Source organism: Rhinichthys klamathensis, unplaced genomic scaffold (genome assembly GCF_029890125.1).
Source record: "Rhinichthys klamathensis goyatoka isolate OS25496 unplaced genomic scaffold, OSU_Roscu_1.1 h1tg000071l_1, whole genome shotgun sequence".
Classification (NCBI taxonomy): Eukaryota; Metazoa; Chordata; class Actinopteri; order Cypriniformes; family Leuciscidae; genus Rhinichthys; species Rhinichthys klamathensis.
In genome coordinates this window covers 203,435-224,732 of record NW_026606614.1, presented here as the reverse complement: position 1 = coordinate 224,732, position 21,298 = coordinate 203,435, and the positions used below count along the sequence as shown (strand labels likewise).

The 21,298-nt window shown below is 37.3% G+C and overlaps 1 protein-coding gene across 1 annotated transcript in view; it reads left to right on the top strand.

The window, feature by feature from the left end:
* Positions 1-203: 203 nt before the first annotated feature.
* antxr2a (ANTXR cell adhesion molecule 2a) overlaps positions 204-21,298 on the top strand; it is a 58,139-nt gene continuing 37,044 nt past the window's right edge. The window contains exons 1-12 of the mRNA XM_056250559.1: positions 204-618; positions 2,394-2,465; positions 4,827-4,898; positions 5,147-5,228; positions 5,641-5,742; positions 5,830-5,898; positions 6,168-6,248; positions 13,061-13,121; positions 13,255-13,350; positions 14,509-14,578; positions 18,779-18,857; positions 19,189-19,284. Of these exons, the coding sequence (XP_056106534.1) occupies positions 491-618; positions 2,394-2,465; positions 4,827-4,898; positions 5,147-5,228; positions 5,641-5,742; positions 5,830-5,898; positions 6,168-6,248; positions 13,061-13,121; positions 13,255-13,350; positions 14,509-14,578; positions 18,779-18,857; positions 19,189-19,284 (1,008 nt within the window). The 5' untranslated portion in view covers positions 204-490. The remainder of the gene's footprint in view (positions 619-2,393; positions 2,466-4,826; positions 4,899-5,146; positions 5,229-5,640; positions 5,743-5,829; positions 5,899-6,167; positions 6,249-13,060; positions 13,122-13,254; positions 13,351-14,508; positions 14,579-18,778; positions 18,858-19,188; positions 19,285-21,298) is intronic.

Genomic DNA, 21,298 nt, shown 5'->3' with positions numbered 1-21,298 from the left:
TCCTATTCAAATACACATCCTGTTTGAGGATCACAGCTGCTGTGTGTGTGTGTGTGTGTTGTGTGTGCGCGCGAGCCACAAAGCATTTTGACCTCAAAACCCTGTTGAACATCTGGGCGGACGCGCATGCGCATCAAAAATTAGGTGAACTACTCGAACTCGCAAGCAACTTTTCAAAGAAAACGTTACTCTGCCCTTTTCCTGTTATAAAAAGGTGACAACCGCCAGTTTGTTTTTAGGGGTGGCGTAAAACGGATAAGTGAAGAAATCAGATGTAGTGACGTTACAAATGCCATGTTTAACAGGAAGAAGTTGAACTTTTCTGCAACGCTAGGCTATAAAGTGGAGTAGAGTTAGGCTATGTTGCTCCAGACCGGCGGACACATCGCTTTTGTTTTGAACCTGACATTGCTTTTATGTCATTTTATATAAGAAAACATTATTCAAGTCGGTTTCTTATGATTTTTATCCCGCGGATGCTTAACTCATCATGACAAAGGAAACTCTCAGGACCGTGGCAACCACGGCGACGCTTTTCTTCTGTTTATGTTTTTCATCTTTTAAAGCAGAGATCCCTTCTTGCCACGGCGCCTACGACCTTTACTTTGTTTTAGACCGGTAAGTAATCGGAAATTTAAATGTAATTAGCTATTTCAAGACAAAATATATCTAGCCTACTTATGGCGCATAGAGTTACTGTTTATAGGGTTGCATATTGTTTACACAATACAAGACTCGTGTTTGTTAAGGTGTGAATAAGGTCCAATAACTGACTGTCCGTGTCAGCTATTTCACAGTTTGACCTGATTTTACGTGTGCCAGTCACTATTGGCGACCAGCACTATCCAGGGGCCACACGAGTCACGACACTTGGCTGGAAAAAATACTTTTTGAGTCTTACAGTTTTGATTGATTAATTGTAAAAGCTGTGTGCGGAGGAGAAACGCTGTCATCTTCTGTTTCTGAAGTCTTGATTGTGACTATTCATTTATGTCTTTCTGTAGGCTAATAGATGTAGTTCAAGAAGCCCTATCTATCTATCTATCTATCTATCTATCTATCTATCTATCTATCTATCTATCTATCTATCTATCTATCTATCTATCTATCTATCTATCTATCTATCTATCTATCTATCTATCTATCTATCTATCTATCTATTTATCTATCTATCTGTTTAATAGATGTACACAAGTTCAAAAAGACTAACTGGCTACTTGTCTGTCTGCCTGTCATCTGTATCTGCAATGTTTCATATTAAATTACACCCCTTTGAGAATAGTTGTCGGCCTCAGTGCTGTCCACAGGATGATGGCACTGATATGCTGAGGGCAGCACAGAACTAGCCAGGCATAATGACCAGTCAAAGACTAGCAGATCCGGCCTTGAGTGTCTGTGCCCGGCCCCGGAATGAAACTTGCCTTCACACCTCCAGATCATTCCTTATATTAAATGTGGTTTGATGTTCTCTGATGGTCCCACTAAAGCTTATCTAGATTCTCTGACCTTGGCTTGAGGAAGAAGACAATGCATAAAAAATTATTTTCTAATTACCTATCGCTTGTGTTTTATGTTCTCAGCACATGCATGGGACTATAATTATTAGTTCATTACCCTGTAGCTATTACATCAAGGGCACATTTTACACAGCTTTTTTCATTAAAGACACTGCACTGCATCGAGGTTAATCTCGCAAAAGTCCACTTCCATGGATTTTATGTTGTGAAATGTAGATTTCTCATATATTGAGAAATTATTATGAAAGCATCTCTGTATATCTACAGTAGCATTCTGGCTATACGTTCATTGATAGCTCTGCTTGATTTTATGTTGATATGTGTGGTGTTCACTGTATGCTCTGGCTTTTGAGTCCTAGCTTGGCAAAAGTTGTGTGTTTTTTGTTACGCAAATTTTTAAAATATTTTTTAAAATATTGAAAATAGAAAACGGTTGTTTTAATGGTAATAATATTTCACAATATTACTGTTTTTAAATCAAATAAATGTAGCCTTGCTGAGCATAATAGACTTGTATAATAGCAAAAATTTATATTAGCATGGACATCGGCCACTGACTGGTAGCTTGATGTTTGGTGTTGGAAATGATGCAGTGTGTTTAAGACTGAGTGCTGCTGGGAACTGAAGTGGTCAGCAATAAAGTGCCTTGACTCAGTTTGTGTTGTGTGTTGGATGACAGACTCCCTCTTTTCTCTGAGATACACAAGGATTAACACTGAAGTGTAGCGGACTCAGCCTCTTTGCCACAGTGTAATCAACAGCACAACTCTTACAGTAACCACATGAAGACATTTGACTTAAAGATTTAAGTATAATTGCCTCGAGCTGTTTCTTTTTTCTTTTTTTTGTGCTGAGATTGTTTTTAATCCGTTACAGATCTGGAAGCGTGGGCGAAGACTGGGGTCAGATCTATGACTTCGTCAAAAATCTTACCGAGAGATTTGTGAGGTAAATATTCTTGCTTTATTTTCGTTTATTGTTCTATGTCAAGTTAGTTGTACAATAATGATTCTGAATGTAACGCCCAATCCACCTCATCAAAGGAAGTTAGCCATAACAACTTGAATCAAAGCTAAATGCTAACTTGGCTACACAGCAGCTACACATCTGGTTCTGAGATGGCCCTACAGTGGGGTGGGTTGACTAAATGTATTAAACAAAATCACCAGATGAATGTGAACTTATGTAACGTTGACTCAATGTATGTGCCAGTACAGACGGTAGCGACCTAGCCAGAAGAAAGCAGTCTGCTTGAGAAAATAGCAAAGGGAGCAGGTGGGAGTGGGTGGCAAGGAGACTCAGTCTTCTGGGCTGTGAGAATGGCCATTTGCACTGCAACCATCCAACAGCACACTTATCCCTCACACATGAAAGGAGAAGACGCAGCCAATGTACTTTAAGTCATGAGTGCAGGAAGACCAGTGCAGTCTGCCATAGACTTTGATGGTCTTCTGTTGTGCCATGCCATGTGGTCTGTTTTTAAGCGTTGAATGGACCTGGTGTATAAGTATCTTTAAGAATTATCTCGAAAAGCTGTGCGAAGGGATCCCGTGTTGTTTTATGGTGTAATAAGGGACCAACCCGAAAGACGACACAAGTAGTTTACAACATGTCTTTATATCTTCAGGAACATTCAAGATCAGTTCCTTTTCTGGGCAATTATTTTTTCACGCAGGGCATCGTAATACCATTTGGCGATTCATTGTTATATTTATCACTCAATCAGCCTGTGAAATGTTCAGTCCTCCTGCCTGTTCTTCATTTGATTTTTGTTACTAAAATTTGGCTGCTTGAACACATTTGGATGTTCTCCCTGAGTATCTCATGTGGGGGATGGTTGTGGATTGGATGTCATTCTGAGTGAGAAAAAGCAGCACATCTCCTTATGCTTAGTCCTGAGACCTGACTTCAAATGTGTAGAGGAACCCAACATGTTCCTATGCTGTATCAGCTTCGAGACAGAAGGTTGTGAAAAAGACCAACTGCTTCATTGAAATGTACTTGTCATAATCAGCTATAAATTTGTTGTCAGATTATGAATCAGTTCCCTCTGAGAAAAAACATTTTTATTCCAAAATCACTGACACAAAATCCCTGTTTTTTGTAAACCAGCAGTTTTGTAAACGCATGATAGCATCAGTGTTATTATTGTTAACTAAAACTAAAACTATTGAAATAACACTGAAATAAAATAAATATTATATCAAAAACTAAAATCTTTTTTTTTTTTTTTTTGCTTTGGCAACTAACTGAAATGAAATGCTTAAGTTCAAGTGTTAAAACGACTAAAGCTAAAACTGAAATAAAAATAAATATAAATAGGAAAACAAACACATACAAAAATGAAAACTAAAAGCAATTTCAAAAATGGAATACATTTTGGATAGCATTAACAAAGCAACACACCATAATTTTTAAATTGACATATAGGCCTAGAAATGCACATCTTTATTGCATCACTGTTTTCCAGAAAAATTGTGTGGCTGCATGTTTGTCCTATTCGTATTGCGAAAGGTAGGAGGAATAAATATAGGAAGTGACAGCAGGTATAAATATAATCACCAACAGGATGTATGCATGAATCACACATGACAACCTGTTTCCTGTCGGTATATCAATTAATCACTTCCTTGGTCCAAGCAGAAGAGGGTTTTTTTCCCAGTCACAAGCTTTTATTAGCTAGTCACATTGGCTATCTTATTCGTAAACTAACTCTGATGATTGCGAAAGGAAGATGAGGACAGCAAGACTTTCAACATCACAGGATTTCTCTGATAGCATCATTCTCACCAATGCTTGTATTTAGCTTTATTATTAAAGTATAAGGTAACACTTTATTTCGATAGTCCACTTTAGACATTCTACTAACTTTAAGTAAATTTGCAACTACATGTCAACTCTCAGTCATTAGAGTATTAGTAGACTGTCTGCTTAATATCTGCTAACACTTTATTTTGTTGGTCCCCCAACATACATTCTAAGTAACTTGGCAACTACAAGTCAACTTATTCTCCTAACCCCAACTCCTAACACCTAACCATAACCTACCAGCCTACTACAGCCTACTAATACTCTAATGAGAATTAGTTGACATGTAGTTGAAAGGTTACTTATAGTTAGTAGAATGTCTAAAATGGACTATCGAAATAAAGTGTAACCAAGTATAAATATATGTCACTTCTCAAGAGCTTTTTTTTGCTGTGGTACAAAAAAGACATGTGTATAACTTGAATTTGCAGTTGTACTTGATTTTCCATTTGTCACTCATCTACAGCGTTTTTCAATTTTTCTCATATCTTTTCATTCCAGTCCAAATATGCGAGTGTCCTTCATAGTGTTTTCATCAAGAGCAGAGATTGTGTTACAGCTCACTGGAGACAGGTATGGAATCAGGCTTGCATGAAGTATTTGCAGTCCCTAGTGTAAGAAAGCTAGTAACACGCCATGTGTTTGTGTCGTATAGTACATTAAAGACGAGTAAATATTTATAGTGTAAAGGTTTCCTTCATATGTAGATGGGGTTCAATGACTCTTTAAAATGACCATGACATCATATTGCATGCATAACATTTAGTAGAATATTTCTCTCACATTCACTCATCAGAATATTTCTTGCTTTTCATTATCAGGGGAGAAATTAATGATGGCCTGAGGATTTTAAATGAGGTCAAACCAGCAGGAGAAACCTATATGCATGAAGGAATGAAATTGGTAAATATATGAACAGACTCAAATATATGAACAGTGGAATGAAATGTGCATTTTTACAATTAATTTATCGAAAAAAGAATAAAGCTTTTTTTCATGTTTTGAGGACACAGGAGTGTACGGAACTCTCAAATCAGCTTGACTGACTGTATTTCCTGTACTTTAGTCTTTTACTAGAATAAACAAAATAAAACTGTAAACTGATTGGTTCCCCTCGTGACCATGATAAGGCATAATTACATCCATCTAAATAAACACACCACATTCAATGTCCTGAATCTGGCCTCAAGTCTTTATTACAATAATAGATACATTATATATTTATATAAATTACTGTGCATTTTTATCCCCGCCGTTTTTGAGAAAATTAAGTTTCTACTGATAGAACTTTATAACCCCTCCTTCTTCTCTCCAGGCATCTGAACAAATAAAAGAACAAAAAAAGTCCTCTAGTATCATTGTGGCCTTAACTGATGGAAAGCTTGAACCATATATCCATCAACTCACTAAGGATGAGGTGAGCTGTTGTCTAACACTTTACATATGTTTATATTTTTATGGCAAAAAATAATTACATTGTTATGACTGTATGTTGTGTTTATAGGCTGAAATAGCAAAGAGTTATGGAGCTCGTGTGTACTGTGTTGGCGTAAAGGACTTTGATGAAGAACAGGTAATGTTGGCATTCCAGCAGATTTTAAAATAATGTGCATACTACATGCATGCACAGAATCTATTTGCAAATAACACTTCAAATCCTCTCTAAAGCTCCACCAAGAGCAGGGTTTTTGCAGAGTTGCCTGTAATTGAAGGACTGCTGCTCTTTTCCTGTTTCTGTAGCAATGACACACTGAGTTAAAGGAGAGGAAATGTCAGCAATTTTTTTTTTCTTGCTTGGCTATCAGCCCTGTTATTATTATATTTCTATTTGCCTGCCAACAGCTCGCCGATGTGGCTGATAATAGGGAGCAAGTGTTCCCAGTCAAAGGAGGCTTTCAAGCTCTCAAAGGCATCGTTAATTCGGTAAGTTCTCCATGCCAGGGGCACCCATTCCAAAAGGTGTGATAAATGCCTCTGTGGTTTTAGTCAAGGAGTTCGCAAAGTGGGCAAAAAAATGAGGTCCCTATGATTTCCACAATGCAGAAATGTATAATGCAGAATGTCACATAATTTGGCAAATTAATAAATAAAATGTACACTTAAAGGGTTAGTTCACCCAAAAAGGAAAATTCTGTCATTAATTACTCACCCTCATGTCGTTCCAAACTTTCGTTCATCTTCGGAACACAAATGAGGATATTTTTAATTAAATCTGAGCAATTTCTGTCCTTCCATTGACAGCTACGGAACTAGCACTTTGACACTTCAAATAGTTCATAAAGAGATCGAAAACTAATCCATATGAATTGAGCGGTTTAGTCCAAATATTCTGAAGAGACACGATCGCTTTATATGATGAACAGATTGAATTTACGCTTTTATTCACATATAAACATTCATCAGCGAACATAAACAGAAGCTCAACCGTACTTGCTTGACAAGCGAGAACAAACCTCATTTGGTTCTTGCAGAAGCTCAAATGTGCTTCATAACACTGGAATGAACCTCATTGGTTCTTGCAGAAGCTCAAATGTGCTGTTTAACACAAGAATGAACCTCATTGGTTCTCCCATGTCAAGGGAACATGCATGTGCTTCCGTTTACCACAACTGATGTGTGCTTTGATGAATGTTTATATGTGAATAAAGGCCTAAATTAAATCAGTTCTGCGTATAAAGCGATTTTGTCTCATCAGAAAATTTGGACTAATCCGCTTTTACGATCTCTTTATGAACTTTTTGAAGCATCAAAGTGGTAGTTGTGTAGCCCCTTAACTGTCTAACGTTTGACATTATATTTTTAAAACAATAATATCTTAGTAAAAACCTTAAGTAATATTGACAAACTATATATCATTTGAAAGCTTACAATCTCTAGTTTCCATATTTGGTGACTGATTTTCAAAATAAATTACAGAGGAGCCATAATTTATCAATTTGTAACAAGAATATTTTCATACTCCTAAGGCGTGTTCAGACGCCTTAGGAGTATGAAAAGGAGTATTCTTTATTTAGGAGTATTCTTTATTTTGAAATTGCAATGAACATGAAAAATCATGAAAAAATGGTAGAAACCTCAGTTTGTTTTCATGCCAAGAGTTCAAAAGATAGCATCCATTCAATTATTTTAGAAAAAAGGTCTGAAAATGTTTGAAATGTAAAGAAAAAATAAATAAATTCACTATTTGTGATGTGGCAGTGAGCTATGACGCACATGCGTGTTCTTTGTATGTGTTTCTTAGAGGTTGAATTCATATCAAAATCTGCCAAACTTCCCATACTACTTCTGAATAAGATCTCTACTTCATAAATTGTATGAAAATTGTGGAAATAATGGTTCATATCACTCAAAACACATATGGAAATGGAGGCGCCCTTATATGGGTAGTAATGGAGTCTGGTTGTGACCTAGTGAAAAAGTTTGGTACTGCGCCCAAACAAAATCTTACTGAAAGCTCATTTTTTGAGATATCAACCTAAAATTTGAAACACAACTTGTTCAGATTTTTGGCTTTGATTTTTCTGCAGTTTTAGAGTAGCCCAGGTTTTGAAAATATATATTTTATATAAAATATGAATAATTAATTTTTTTACATTGTACTTTTACATAAACTCAAACTTATATAACTTTTTTTCTGTTTCACTTTCTTAATTTATTTCACTTCTACAAAAATCTGCCAAATGTCTTCTTTAAGACAAGACCAATCTTACGTCTATATTCCAAAGCATTCTTGAATTACAACCATTTAAGTTAGAAATGTGCATTTTCATGTCTATTCAAAAAAAGGGGGGTGACAGTTAACAGGGTAGCTACCAAGATGAACAAGACGAAGATGAACAAAAATATTACGGGTTTGGAACAACATGAGGGTAAGTAAATGATAACAGAATTTTCATTTTTGTTGAACTAACCCTTTAATTAAATTGTGATATGCATTAGCGTCTGTGAATATTAAAGCTCAAAAACACTGCTATTTAAATATGAAGTCTGCAATGCATGTTCTGTTCTGTTCTGTTCTGCTCGTCTTGTTCATGTTCTCTGTGAATGAGCGCCACAGGCAAGCATTTTCACATACTCAAGCACGCGAGATGCTCTTGGTGTTTTTAGCGTCTGCCGTCTCACTATATAAGGACATTAACAACATGAACTTCATTTCCAGAGCTGCTCTGAGAGTCACTTCAGCATTTCAACATTTCATTTGATAAAACTATCGTCATATCATATGCACACAGAAACTCAAAGGTCTTCACGACAACCCGTCAAAATTAAGATTCTGTTTAACTTGAAGAAATTATAACAGAAAAAGATATTATTATTGCACCGTATAATGTACTTCTCACAGTAATAATAAATACAAATTAAGGAACAATCACAATTTTTCTTCCTTGTTTTAATTCAATTTAATTTAATTTAAGAAATGCGGCACTTTGCCACAATATAAAATGAAGTGTTACATTTTCATTTGATCACATTTTTAAAAGATTGCATTTTTTAAATATTAGCCTTCATTTCATTATTGCCTTTTTGATAATAAAGTTGTATTAAAATCACTGTTATAATTATGAGAGGGGTCTTTGGAAAATGTTCTCCCGTCTAAGGGGTCCCTGGCCCCAGCAAGTTTGAGAACCCCTGTTTTAGTCGACTAAGACAGATCCATTCTTAAGCAATCATTTAGCCGACAATTTCTTTAAAGAGACTTGCACTAGACTTATCTTGTAAACAGCCCCCTGGAGCAAAAAGGGGTTAAGTGCCTTACTCGAGGGAAAAATGCTGAGAGAAACTACAACAAGCCCATATTTTCAACCCTTAAGCCATTCTATATCTATATCTTGTGTTCTTTGAAATAGGGCTGCACGATTAATCGAATTTTAATCACGATCACGATTTTGGCATCCCACGATCAAATTCGCGTGATCGAGCGATATTTTAAATGCGTCATTCAGTTCACAGAAAGCTTTTTTTTTGCCAATCTAGCGCACCGTAAACCAGTGTCTGATCACGTGCCTCCATGAGCCCAGGTGCGCGAGAGAGACCTACGGTCTGCGTGCGAGCGACAGTGCACGAGAGAGACCGCGAGTGTGTCTGCGTGCGAGCAACAGCGCGCGCCTACCGATTGTGTCGCGCGCGAGAGAGACTGAGTGACAGTGCGCGTGAGAGACCGAGTGTGAGCATTAGTAAATTGCATTAGTAAATTGGTACATACTACATATATATATTTACTATTTATACCATGGTCTGGGTGAATACTCGATTCTGATTGGCTGCAGGGTGTCCGTTAAAAAGTGATAGAGGACACCTAAAGTAGTTCTGGTGAAACTGCCTGTTTACCATTCGAAATTAATAAATAAATGCGCTGCCTACAACAGCTGTGTGAGTAACCATAGCAACAGGCAGTCAACGTTAGTTAGATATTACATAGCCTACTACAATGAGCGACTTCGTTCGTTATTTCATCTTCAGTCTCTCACGGACTGACGGAGCCCAGTAAGCCCGCAGACTGCTCTCGCATCGATGGCCTGTCACCGACTTTATTTGACGGCTCTCCAGTCCAGCATCGGAGAGTCGACCTACAGCGGTGCTTCGGAGGCTGTGGTTAGTGTAGACTAGTGTAACACAAAGTGTTTTATGTGCAATAAAAAAATAACTATGCCTACCTTTGTGTTTCATGAAAAAAAAAATGCATTTTTGAACCTGAAGGGTTCTACAAGCTGAGCGGACTATACATATCTCAAGTTGCTAAATAAATCGTCAGGCAAGTTATTATTTGAAAAAACTAGATTTAGCCTAATTAAAATATAAACTAATGTTTTAAAAATGTTTTATTTGGCAAGTGACCATGGTATAAGCGGGTTAATGCCCTTCGAGGTGACCGTTGTCAGGTTTTAATGGACTTCGGCGGAGGCAACCGTCCTCCGCTGCGCGTCGGCCGGTTTACACCTCGCCGTCGTCCATTAAAACCTGACAACGGACACCTCGTCGGGCATTAACCCTTACATAAGAGGCATGGAAGTTCGATTAATGGACTCCAATAATCAGTCCTACAAACGTCTTGTTTTGACCTATTGTTTAACAAATAGAAATAATTTGAGCACATAAACTTTCACATGGAGAATTAAATAGATTAAATTTATGCAGTAAGACTTCACAACTAATCACTGACACTGTAGGCCTACCACAACATTTTACATTTATTAAGCGTCAAATAACAATGACTCTGAATTTCATCCATTAATCGAACTTCCATAGTGCAGTTCTGCCTTGAAATGTTCTCATTTGGTTACATTCTGTTATGGAATATTTGTTTTTTTATTGATTGTATATTTTGCGTGTTTTATTCACATCCATTATGCAGGTACAATGCAAGTTTATATTTTGCTTCCTAAAATAGATTTACACAATGTAAAATGTAAAATAGTGCCCTGTTGAAGTTTTGCTACATTTTCTTTATTGTTTTCTTTATTCTTTAAGGAGATGCACTGAATTTTGGTGAATAAGAGGACCTATTTTATTTAGATACACATACATTAGCAGAAATGTAGCACAATATGGATGTGAAAGCAGTTATAATTAGCCTATGTGGCAATAAAATTTGTTTTGGTTAAAATCAACAAATAATCGTGATAATTAATCGTGATCGCAATATTGATCAAAATAATCGTGATTATCATTTTGGCCCAAATCGTGCAGCCCTACTTTGAAATGGACATATTTTTTCAGTTAAAATTGGCTTCAGACAGATTGCATGATGCTAAAGCAGTCCAGATTTGTTATTTGACTAAAGTAAAGTTTTTTAAAAATGCTGTTTTGTAAAGCAACTTTATCAAATATAGCTTTTGAAAGCTCTAGCATCACTTGGTTGTATATTGTTGGTTATAAAGGACTTTGTGAAACAATGTGTTTGTAAAGCGGTTTCATCTTACACAAGTCTGTTGACAATTCATTTGTGATACTTTCCATTTGTTTCATGATGCTTTGAAATGTTCCTTGTCTTGGCATTTACCAATGATGCGGTTTAACATTGTAAACATGGTACGAAGACTGAACATCATCTGCCATCAGTAAACCATCAACAGCTGAGGTCAGTGTTGTTGAACATGGGTGTGTTGTTTTGTGACAACAGGAATCAGTTTCTGGGATATTTTTTCAGGTTTAGTCATGCAAGACAAAAGACAGGACCTCCTTGTAATTTATTGTTTTGTTCAGAAAAAAAGATATGAAAAAAGACCATCATCTCGTTACTTAGTTAGCTTGTTTGGCCAAATGTAGTTTCAGTTCCACCAAAACATAGGCATTCTCTAGTGATTAGTAATCTTGGAGGCTGGGCTAGTTGGCCTCATGTTGCTCTCTGCTCAGATTTCCAGGATTTGAGATCATCTGTGCAGCTTTGCAGTCCGGGGCTAAAGTAGACTTAACAGAGATTTTGCAAAAAGCAAAAGCCTAAAGAATAGATTTATTCAGGCCTATTTTAATATTCCAAGAATGGTTTGATTGATGGCAGTTTTTTTTATATTGTGTGGCCATATCATAATATTTGCATGATATGGTTGACTGGTGCATATCTACACTACTGTTCAAACGTTTGGGGTTAGTAAGAAATTTTCTAATACTCAAACAGACAGAAAGAACTAAGCATGTTTTTCTGAGTAAAACACAATGTTGACCCAATGGTGATGTGAAAGGGAAAGATTTTGCATTCAGATGAGGTCAAGAACATTTTCAGCCAAATTTGTAGTGCTAATTCTCACACCACTGACACCTCGGCTCCTATACATCATACAGTGAAGTCATGGCAGTATCATGCTGTGGAGCCGTTAGAGAAGAATGTCAAAGCAAAACACTGGAGAATACTGAAGCTTGGAGAAAAAAAAAACTCTTTCAGCAGGATGGTGATACAAACACAAGTCCAAGTGAAAAAAGGTCAATCCATTTGAGAATGTGTGGCTGTGCAAGAATGTCATGATTAATCAATCATGTTTTTTAGAGAGCTGTCTAATAATGATAGATAGATAGATAGACAGACAGACAGACAGACAGACAGACAGACAGATAGGTAGATAGATAGACACAGATAGATGGATGGATGCTCTGATGCTTTAAGTCTATTCCTGTGTATAGATACCTGTCAGAGAAAATAAGGTGAAATAGTCTTGCAATGAACATCCCTTGTATCGTGCCGTCTCATAACTCATTAAAGAGCCATAAAGACCATCCTGAGTATTATTCAGCCCTGACGTTTATTCAGTGTTCCTTCTCCCCTTTAATGATAGCAGAGTTTATCAGGTGTCATCTTCAATCAGCCTGTTTTATACGTGTCCTCCACTTCAGTCTGAAGCCTCATCTCCGCTGCAGGTGATTCGGAGGACCATATCTTTCTGTTAATGTTGTCTTTTTGCCCATTGTGTACAGAGATTTGCATAGTTTGTCCTCTGTTGATTTATGTGGATGATGGGAGAGGCGATGGTGTCCTCTCACAGGCCTGTTTATATGATAATGTCAGCCTGCGGTCTCTAATAGAGCTGAAGAGGGAAAATGGCACCGCATAATTTCCCCATAACGGCTGACACGGGTCTATCCCACACCGCACTGTATGTGATGCTCGTCTCATTGAGCTTGATTTGGCATAGCAAACATCTCCGGCGTGAATGCTAAAGACCCGGACACTGTGATAGCTGATATAGTGATTCAGCAGTGACAAGTGCTGATTTTAATACTTTTTTTTTTTTTTTATCGTTCAGATCCTCAAGCAATCATGCACAGAGATCCTAACAGTGGAGCCGTCCAGCGTCTGCGTGAACCGTAAGCATTTCAAGGGCTTTTACAGCTATCAGGGTGGATGAAATTGCCTTTGTGTGTGTGTACGTGGTCGTTGATTTGGGTGAACGCCCAGGAGTGCTTCTCATTATGTCCTCATCTGGTTTACATACCACAGAGTCCTTTGACATTGTTTTAAGAGGGAACGGGTTCACACTGGGGAGACAAACAGAAGGAGTTGTCTGCAGTTTCATAGTGGATGGAGTTACTTACAGTAAGTATGATAATACCACATATATTGCCCTCAGTCTTACCCTCAAGCTTGATATGATATTCCATAGATAAAGCCAAATGATAAAAGAGAGATGTTGTGTCTGTGAGAGTCAGTTGTATCATACAGGAACTGACAAGCTGGTCACACCTAGCATGCAATGCACCTAAGTTGCAAGACGTTTTGTGGCTTAACTGTCACTTTAGGTTACTAAAGACAGTATAAGATACTCAACTAGACCAACAAACATTTAAAGCAGTGGTTCTTAACCAGGGGACCTCAGCAAACTTCCAGAAGAGCTGCAGGATGACATCAAATTATTTAAATTCATATTAATATAATTGCTATTATTAATACGTTAAAACAATCTAACAACTAAAATGCTCCGTTTATGATGGAAAGACAAAATTATTGACACCCCCAGTTTCTGTTAAAATATTATAATTTTATATTATATATCAAAAACATTGAGCGTCTCATCTAAGCAACAATATTTTCGGGCTACATTTTCTCAAAGGGATAGTTCACCCCAAAATTGAAAAATTCTGTCATTTACTCATCCTCATGTCGTTCCAAACCTGTATGACTTTCTTTATTCTATGAAACACAAATGAAGATGTTTTTTTTTTTTTAATTTCTTTGCTTTATTTATTGTCCATACAGTGAAAGCCAAGGGAGTCCAACACTATATTTGACACCATTGACTTTCATTGTATCAAGACATTTTTCAATACATCTTCATTTGTGTTTCACAGAATAAAGAAAGTCATACAGGTTTGGAACGACACTAGGGTAAGAAAATTATCATCATTTTTTGTGTGTGTGAAGTTGAACTGTGCCTTTAAATGTGTATAACAGTCATATATATATTTTTTCATGAGCAGTCATATGCTATAGGGTCACTATACTCTGCACTTTAGTGCTGTCCCTATCAGACACGGAATCGTGCTTCCTTTATGAGTGCAAAACCATTAGACGACAGATCCTCATATGGGATCCACATGTTTGCTCACTGCTATTGGAACCAGACAGGAAATACATAAACGTTGAATTCTGGGTGCCTTCAGCAGTGATGCGGCAAAGGAATCATTTTCAAGTGGGATGAAAAAACCTAGTTTGGCAACGGATCATAACAAAATCAACTTTCTATTCATTTTGCAGAGGAAAAGCCAAGCAAGGTGAAGGATAACTATGTCCTGTGTCCTGCTCCAGTGCTGTATTCAGTGGGACAGTGAGTATTTATGTTTCATAAAGCAGCAAGTGTCATTAAGATCTCCAAATGTACAGAAAGCATGCATTGAACTCAATTAAATGTATTTTGCATAATTTCAACCCCACTTGAACAGACTGTTACAGCCTATCGTGCATACTTTGAGCTGCAACATTATGACCCATTAAATTATCATGTGATATGCCAGCCTAAAATGTCATGTTACAGCATTATGTTATTGAATTGACTGAGACGCAGCACCCTGTGTAGATCTGGGATTAACTGTGAGCAGCTTGTGTGAAATTATGGTCCGACTTACCCGGGACGTTTGATCCCCTATACGTGGTCGCCGTTCAAAAGGCTTGCTTAATTAACTCTTGGCTGGCAATTGTGACCCATTAAGTAGTTTGCTGCTATGAACGGCTAGTAAACACATCTGGTGGAGGGCTTTAAAAGGATGTGCGACAGATGCACTGATTCCCTTTACCATGCTCCCATTTAAATAATTCACGATGCATTGACAATAGGCAACCACATAACACCTGCATCATGTCTGAGCGCTAGAAATGTCTCTCTCTGTCTTTTTCTTCCACTCTCTTTCTACCTATCTGTCAAGTTTGCATTGAAAAAAACGGCCAATTTCGAGGAATGCCACTTCGAAAACCAGTTGTTAATGCCATTTATATCATATTTGCAGACATACTGTATATGAGTTGTCCTGAACAATCCTTCCTGGAACAGACCACTAGGGAATATCAGATAGTGTCTTTTCGGAGGCATTTTGGGATTCAAAGGGTCTTTGTGGTTCAGTGACGTAGCGCCAGATATCAGGGTCTCATCTGCAGCGACAGCTGTTGGTTCGTCAAACCAGGATCTAGGGCATCTGTCAGCCTGCCCATTAGCGCTGGCCGGCCCCATCCCTTCGAGTCATTGGCTGGAGGGGGTGAGGAACTTTTGTCTGGCAGCAGCATGTCCTCACCTGCGTTTTCACAACAACAGCGGAGTGAGAAAAATAACTGAGGGACAGACCTGACACCTGCCTGCAGCGCGAGTGGTGGAACGTGCCTCATCAATAATCAATCTGATCTGTCAGGCCGCCATTTTAGTTCCATCTGTGTAGGGGGTGGGAGATGCAGCCAGTTAACATGGCAGCACTGCCTCCACAGGAGCTCCTACTCTCACTCTGCTTGATGATTAAAAGATGGTTACACTTTCCAAAATGAAAGGCAATGTTGTACTGAATTGGTTTATTTATTTTTGAATCAAAGTGTGATGTTTTCATATCTGGATATGTCACATTGGATTTTTCACTAGTGCTTGGAAGCTACTTGCCAAGCTGCCTACAAACCAATCATAATTCGAATTAGCTAATCTAGATTCAGTCCATTCTTTTGGAAAAGTAGTTCTACTACCATTCAAAGTTTGGGGTCGGTAAGATTTTGTAATGTTTTTCAAAGAAGTCTCTTATGCTCTACAACAGGGATTCCCAAAGTGTGGTACGCGCACCCCCAGGGGTACGCGAGCTGCCACCAGGGGGTGCGCGAGAGGAAAAATGTAATGGCGGTCTGTTTTGTAAGTGGGATTTTTCCATACAATAAAATAAAAACCATGAACAGTAAACATTTCCTTTGTAATCGCTTTTATTTTAAATAAAAAAACTATAATTTATTAGTTTTTGATAGAAACGTTGAAAACAGCTGCTGTCTTTTACGCACTGCTCTGCATTGTAGAGTCTACAAGGCTGCATTTATTTGATCAAAAATACAGTAAAACTGTAATAATGTGAAAAATTGCTGTTTAAAATGTGCTATTCGTGTATAATTTTAAATGAAAAGCTGAATTTTCAGCAGCCATTACTCCAGTCTTCAGTGTCAAATGATCCTTCAGAAATTCAGAAATGCTAATTTAGTGCTCAAGTAACATTTCTTTCTATTATAAAAGTTCAAATAATTTGTGCTGCTTAATATTTTTTGTCGAAACTGTGATACTTTTGTTTCAGTATTATTTGATGAATATAAAGTTCAAAAGAGCAGCTTTAGTTCGAAATGGAAAATATTCGTAACATTATAAATGTCTTTACTGTCATTTTTGATCAATTTAATGCATTATTTCTAAATAAAAGTATTAATTTATTTTAGAAAGTCTTACTGACCCCAAACTTTTGATTGGCAGTGCATGCTACAAGCTACTAACAAATGGCTAACCAAATTGAAGCTATTTAAGGTGGCAAAATGTTTTTAATTATTGTAACTGATATCCGTTAATATAATTTATTTTTCTAATCAGAGCAGTTTAAATCTGAATCAAAAACGTGTCAGAAATGAAAAGTAGTAGTAAATTGTAGTACAGTATATCGCACACAGCCAGATTTTATTAAGAAAACTGTGAATCTAACAGATTTAACTTCGGAAAGTTAAGTCAGACTGTCGGTGCTGATGCATGTTAGGCCTTCAATAATGCAGGTTGTTCGCTTTTATTTGAAAGGGAAGTTAGAAAGCTCTTCGTGACACCCGTGTCATCCCATTCAGCTAGCTACGTCACGTTCACTTTCCATCAGCATGTGTTTTGTGACAAGGAATCAAACTCGCACACCACTCTCAGTCTCTTGTGGTGCCATGAGGGGCCGTCTGTGATGGCAAGAGCACTTGTGTCCATGTGCTTTAGTTATTCTGCTGAACTTCTGTCACATTTTCTTCTTCTCTGCATTTCTAGACAAAAGGGAACCATTCAATGAGGCAATCAGTTTCAGGAACAGCTTTGTATGTTTAGCACAGGATTCACCTGTTTTTAGTATAAATGTAATCTGGAGGCTTTTGGGAATGCCTTTTAGAGTGTACCACCAAGTTTCCGCCTTTGATATGCGATGTTCTGTCACGCATTGTGGTTTCAGAGTACCTCTGAAGATAAATAAATCAGCCTTCATTGTTTGTGATGTTTGTTGCCAATTGCAATGTCCAAGCATACCGATTGAATGTTGTCAGGTCTCACAAAGCATCACATAAATATTCCTCCAGAAATGCTTTTGTGTCCACTGCAAACTGTACAAAAGTGATCTGAGGAATTTTAGACCATCCAGTCAAGTGCAAGGAAATAAAATAATTTAGTCTTAGATCACTTTTCATCCTTCACCAAACATACATATATCCAGCTTGATTAACAACCTGCCTGCCATTTGCATGTATTGAGTATGTCAGCTGAATTAGCCTCTCCTTTCATCCATTCAGCACACGGACCTAGTTAACATGCAAAAAACCCTTTACAAGCTTCCTCCTGCCTCAACACTAGATATTTCTAAAGGTAATGACAGTTCAAGCTAATATAATCCAAAAGTCCTCAAGAGATCAACAAAGCTACATTACAGTGCAGTAAGAGATTGTGGTTTGCGCTGTAATAGGAAACACCTTTTAGAAAGTTAGTTCTTCAGTTGGTGGTGTTTGTGAAGGAACCTTGCTGGTCTCATTGGTGGGAATGCTTTGCGCAAGACCCAAACGTTAGTGGAATTTCGCTGTTTGCTGTTGGTAACTCTTTCTCTCCTGTGTCTCTACTGCATCCTCATCGGCTCTGCAGACAGTGGCCTGTCTTTTTTACATATTCTCTCATTTTGGGAGGGATCTCAGGCGTTCAGTCAGTCGATTTCCTGCTTGAGGATTCTCATTAGCCCCATGGTAATTGTCTCCTGCATAATAGACATATGGAAATTACAATGCCGTTCATCATTAGTGCTTTAATTGCGAGCCACCTTCAACTCCTTGCACAGTAAATAAGAGAGAATTTCCAACAAATTCTGTAGGAATTAAACTTCAAATAATTCTCGTGACACCAGTGAGCTTCCCTAGTATGTTTTTTTTCCAATTCAGTTTAGCTTCTGTTAGGTTTAATTTTGCATGAATATAATTTAATTTCTGTTTTTTGAAAATAAGTATTTTTGTTTAGTTTCGGTGTAGATTCTTTCCTTTTTGCTTAAAACCGACTCAACACTGCCTATTTTTACACTTGTTTTTATCAGAAATCATACTCCAAATAATCCCTAACTAGACTCTTCCCTATTTAGCTTCCCTATTTCTGCTGTAACTATCATCACGCTACCGTATTCATGGAAAGATCTCTTCATATATAGCTGAATTTACTGTTGTTTTATTTTCACCATTTATTCAAAGCCAGTGTGACTCAAATATGACCCTAAACACACCATCCCATTGTGTTTGTGTTCTCTTCCTACAGACAAATGGAGGTCCTGATCAGTTTGAACAGTGGCACATCGTACCTCACCAGTGCTTTCACCATAACTGCCTCCTCATGTGTAAGTCAAACATGAGATCGGAAAGAAAACATCCATAAATGTCTCTTCATCCTATAAAATAATTTAGAACTAAAAAATGCAATAAAAATAACTGTCTTTGGAATATAATTTATTTTACATGCAGTATTTTCTTTCTTTCTTTCTTTCTTTCTTTCTTTCTTTCTTTCTTTCTTTCTTTCTTTCTTTCTTTCTTTCTTTCTTTCTTTCTTTCTTTCTTTCTTTCTTTCTTTCTTTCTTTCTTTCTTTCTTTCTTTCTTTCTTTCTTTTTTCATAACAATTTGCTATTATCCTATTTTTAGGCTGATTGTAAATATTCCCTCTCTCTCATTAGTCAGACGGCACAGTGGTGGCCATTGTGTTCTTGGTGCTCTTTCTCCTGTTGGCTTTGGCGCTGATGTGGTGGTTCTGGCCTCTCTGCTGCACTGTCGTAAGTGTCACATGTCTTCCTGCTCTCAGTGCCGAATCTCAAGATTTTGTCCCTTTTCTCACACAGAATCTGGATTGATTGGGTAGATACTGGAATTGAGATTAACATGTTTATCTTCCATATTTATAATTTCCTATATAACATTTTCACTGTAAATTCTCTTTTGGTTTACATAATCTGGTTACAGTAAAATAAGAAATCAGTAGTAGGAGCTCTATTGCTGTAATATCCTTGTCTAAGCTGTATTTTTTAAAGACAGCCTTCTAAGGAAGCACAGTGCATAGAAACAGACCATACCACATCCTGACTATACAATTATAATATTTGATATGTGCAAAAAAAGGCCAGAAGTTATTTTCCTATTTTGAGATAAAAAATTGAAAAAAATTGTTACCCAAGTTTGGCTGCAGACTAAAAATGAAAAGTTCGCTCTCCTATACTAATAATGAAAAAGCAGCAACACTTCTCGGGCTCTAATGCACTTGTATATATAGATGCACTAGAAGCTCTAGAGATAAGATCTAGAAGTTGTGAAGCTGGCGAGTATCACTATGGCAGTCAGCATCACTCTGCACAACCAAATGATATGCGCCACCTCTCTTTGAGAACCTGGTGGGAGCCATTCCAGGATGAGATGGAAGCATATTTTGGAAAACCAACAAAGGCATTAAAATGTAAACCCCCCGCAGCATGTCTGGACTCGGCCCTGTTTGTCTTGGTGGAGGAGCTGCTGTTCCTCTCCATCAGGGACCCCGGCACAAGAGAAGGGCCATGTGTGCTTTGTTAATATTTAAACTCAGCCTTGCCAGTTTTCAGCAATCAGAGAAATACAGAAGCACCTCACCCCCCCTACACCCCCCCACTCATTAGTATCCACAGCCACACCAGCATGTCCTCCGCAAATATACCAAATATGAGTCAAATTAAATTATACCAAATATTAGTCAAATTAAATGCGGACGTTTGGAATTCATTTTGGTCATAAGAAAATGGAGGGTCAAGTATGAAAGTATGTGTTTTTGCACCTGTATATCACACAACACTTACATTTTAATTTATATTTTATATATATAATTTAAGTGCCGTAATATATATATATATATATATATATATATATATATATATATATATATATATATATACTATGTACAGTACATAATATATAATATAAAAAAATATCATTACTGTTGGATAAAGGCATCTGTTTAATTATGTTTTGATAATACATTCTTAGGTCATTCATTTGTTGTTTTACTGCAAACAGGTTAATTTTATGTTAATGGAAATGCACCATTTTAATTTGCAAATATGCTACCTGCTACTTGTCCATGATCATGTTAAGCCTGGAAAACAGCTTGACACAACCATGTGTTCAGAGGGGTGAAATGGACAGATTATAAACTCCAATTGGACAATTATCCCAAAAGCCATATGGGGATGTTGCACCGCTGGACTGTGATTGGTTGATTCCACAGCTGTGCCACTAGTTCTTAGCCCCTCGTGCGAGTGTCAGATGGCTAAGTATACTGAGATTTTAGATTTAATTATCAGCTCTTCATCGCCTGAAACACATTTAAAGGGTTATCCCAGCTTCACAGCTGTCCGTCAGGTAGTTTGAGAACCTAACAGCCCAGCATGTCATTTGTGTAATGCCTTATTTATCCCACAATATGGCTGGCAAATATAAATCTGTTCTTTAATTACTCTGTAAAAAAAAAAAAAAAAAGCTAATCCTTTAGCACAAGGTTCTCAAAGTTATGTTAATTATAACACACTGGGGCCCCACGGACGGATAGAACTGGATTTTTCAACAGTCAGTTATGAGTCAGAGCAATTAATTAACTCTAATTGATCATTTTCCATCATTGTAATGGTAGCAATGGCGAAATGGTATCAGTGCACTTTAATGTGAATGAAACAGCTGTTCTGCCCATGATATGTGATGATTAAAAGGCATTTTTTCCTGAAAACTAATTTGGTAAATGCTTAACCTGCAATGGCACTGTATGCATCT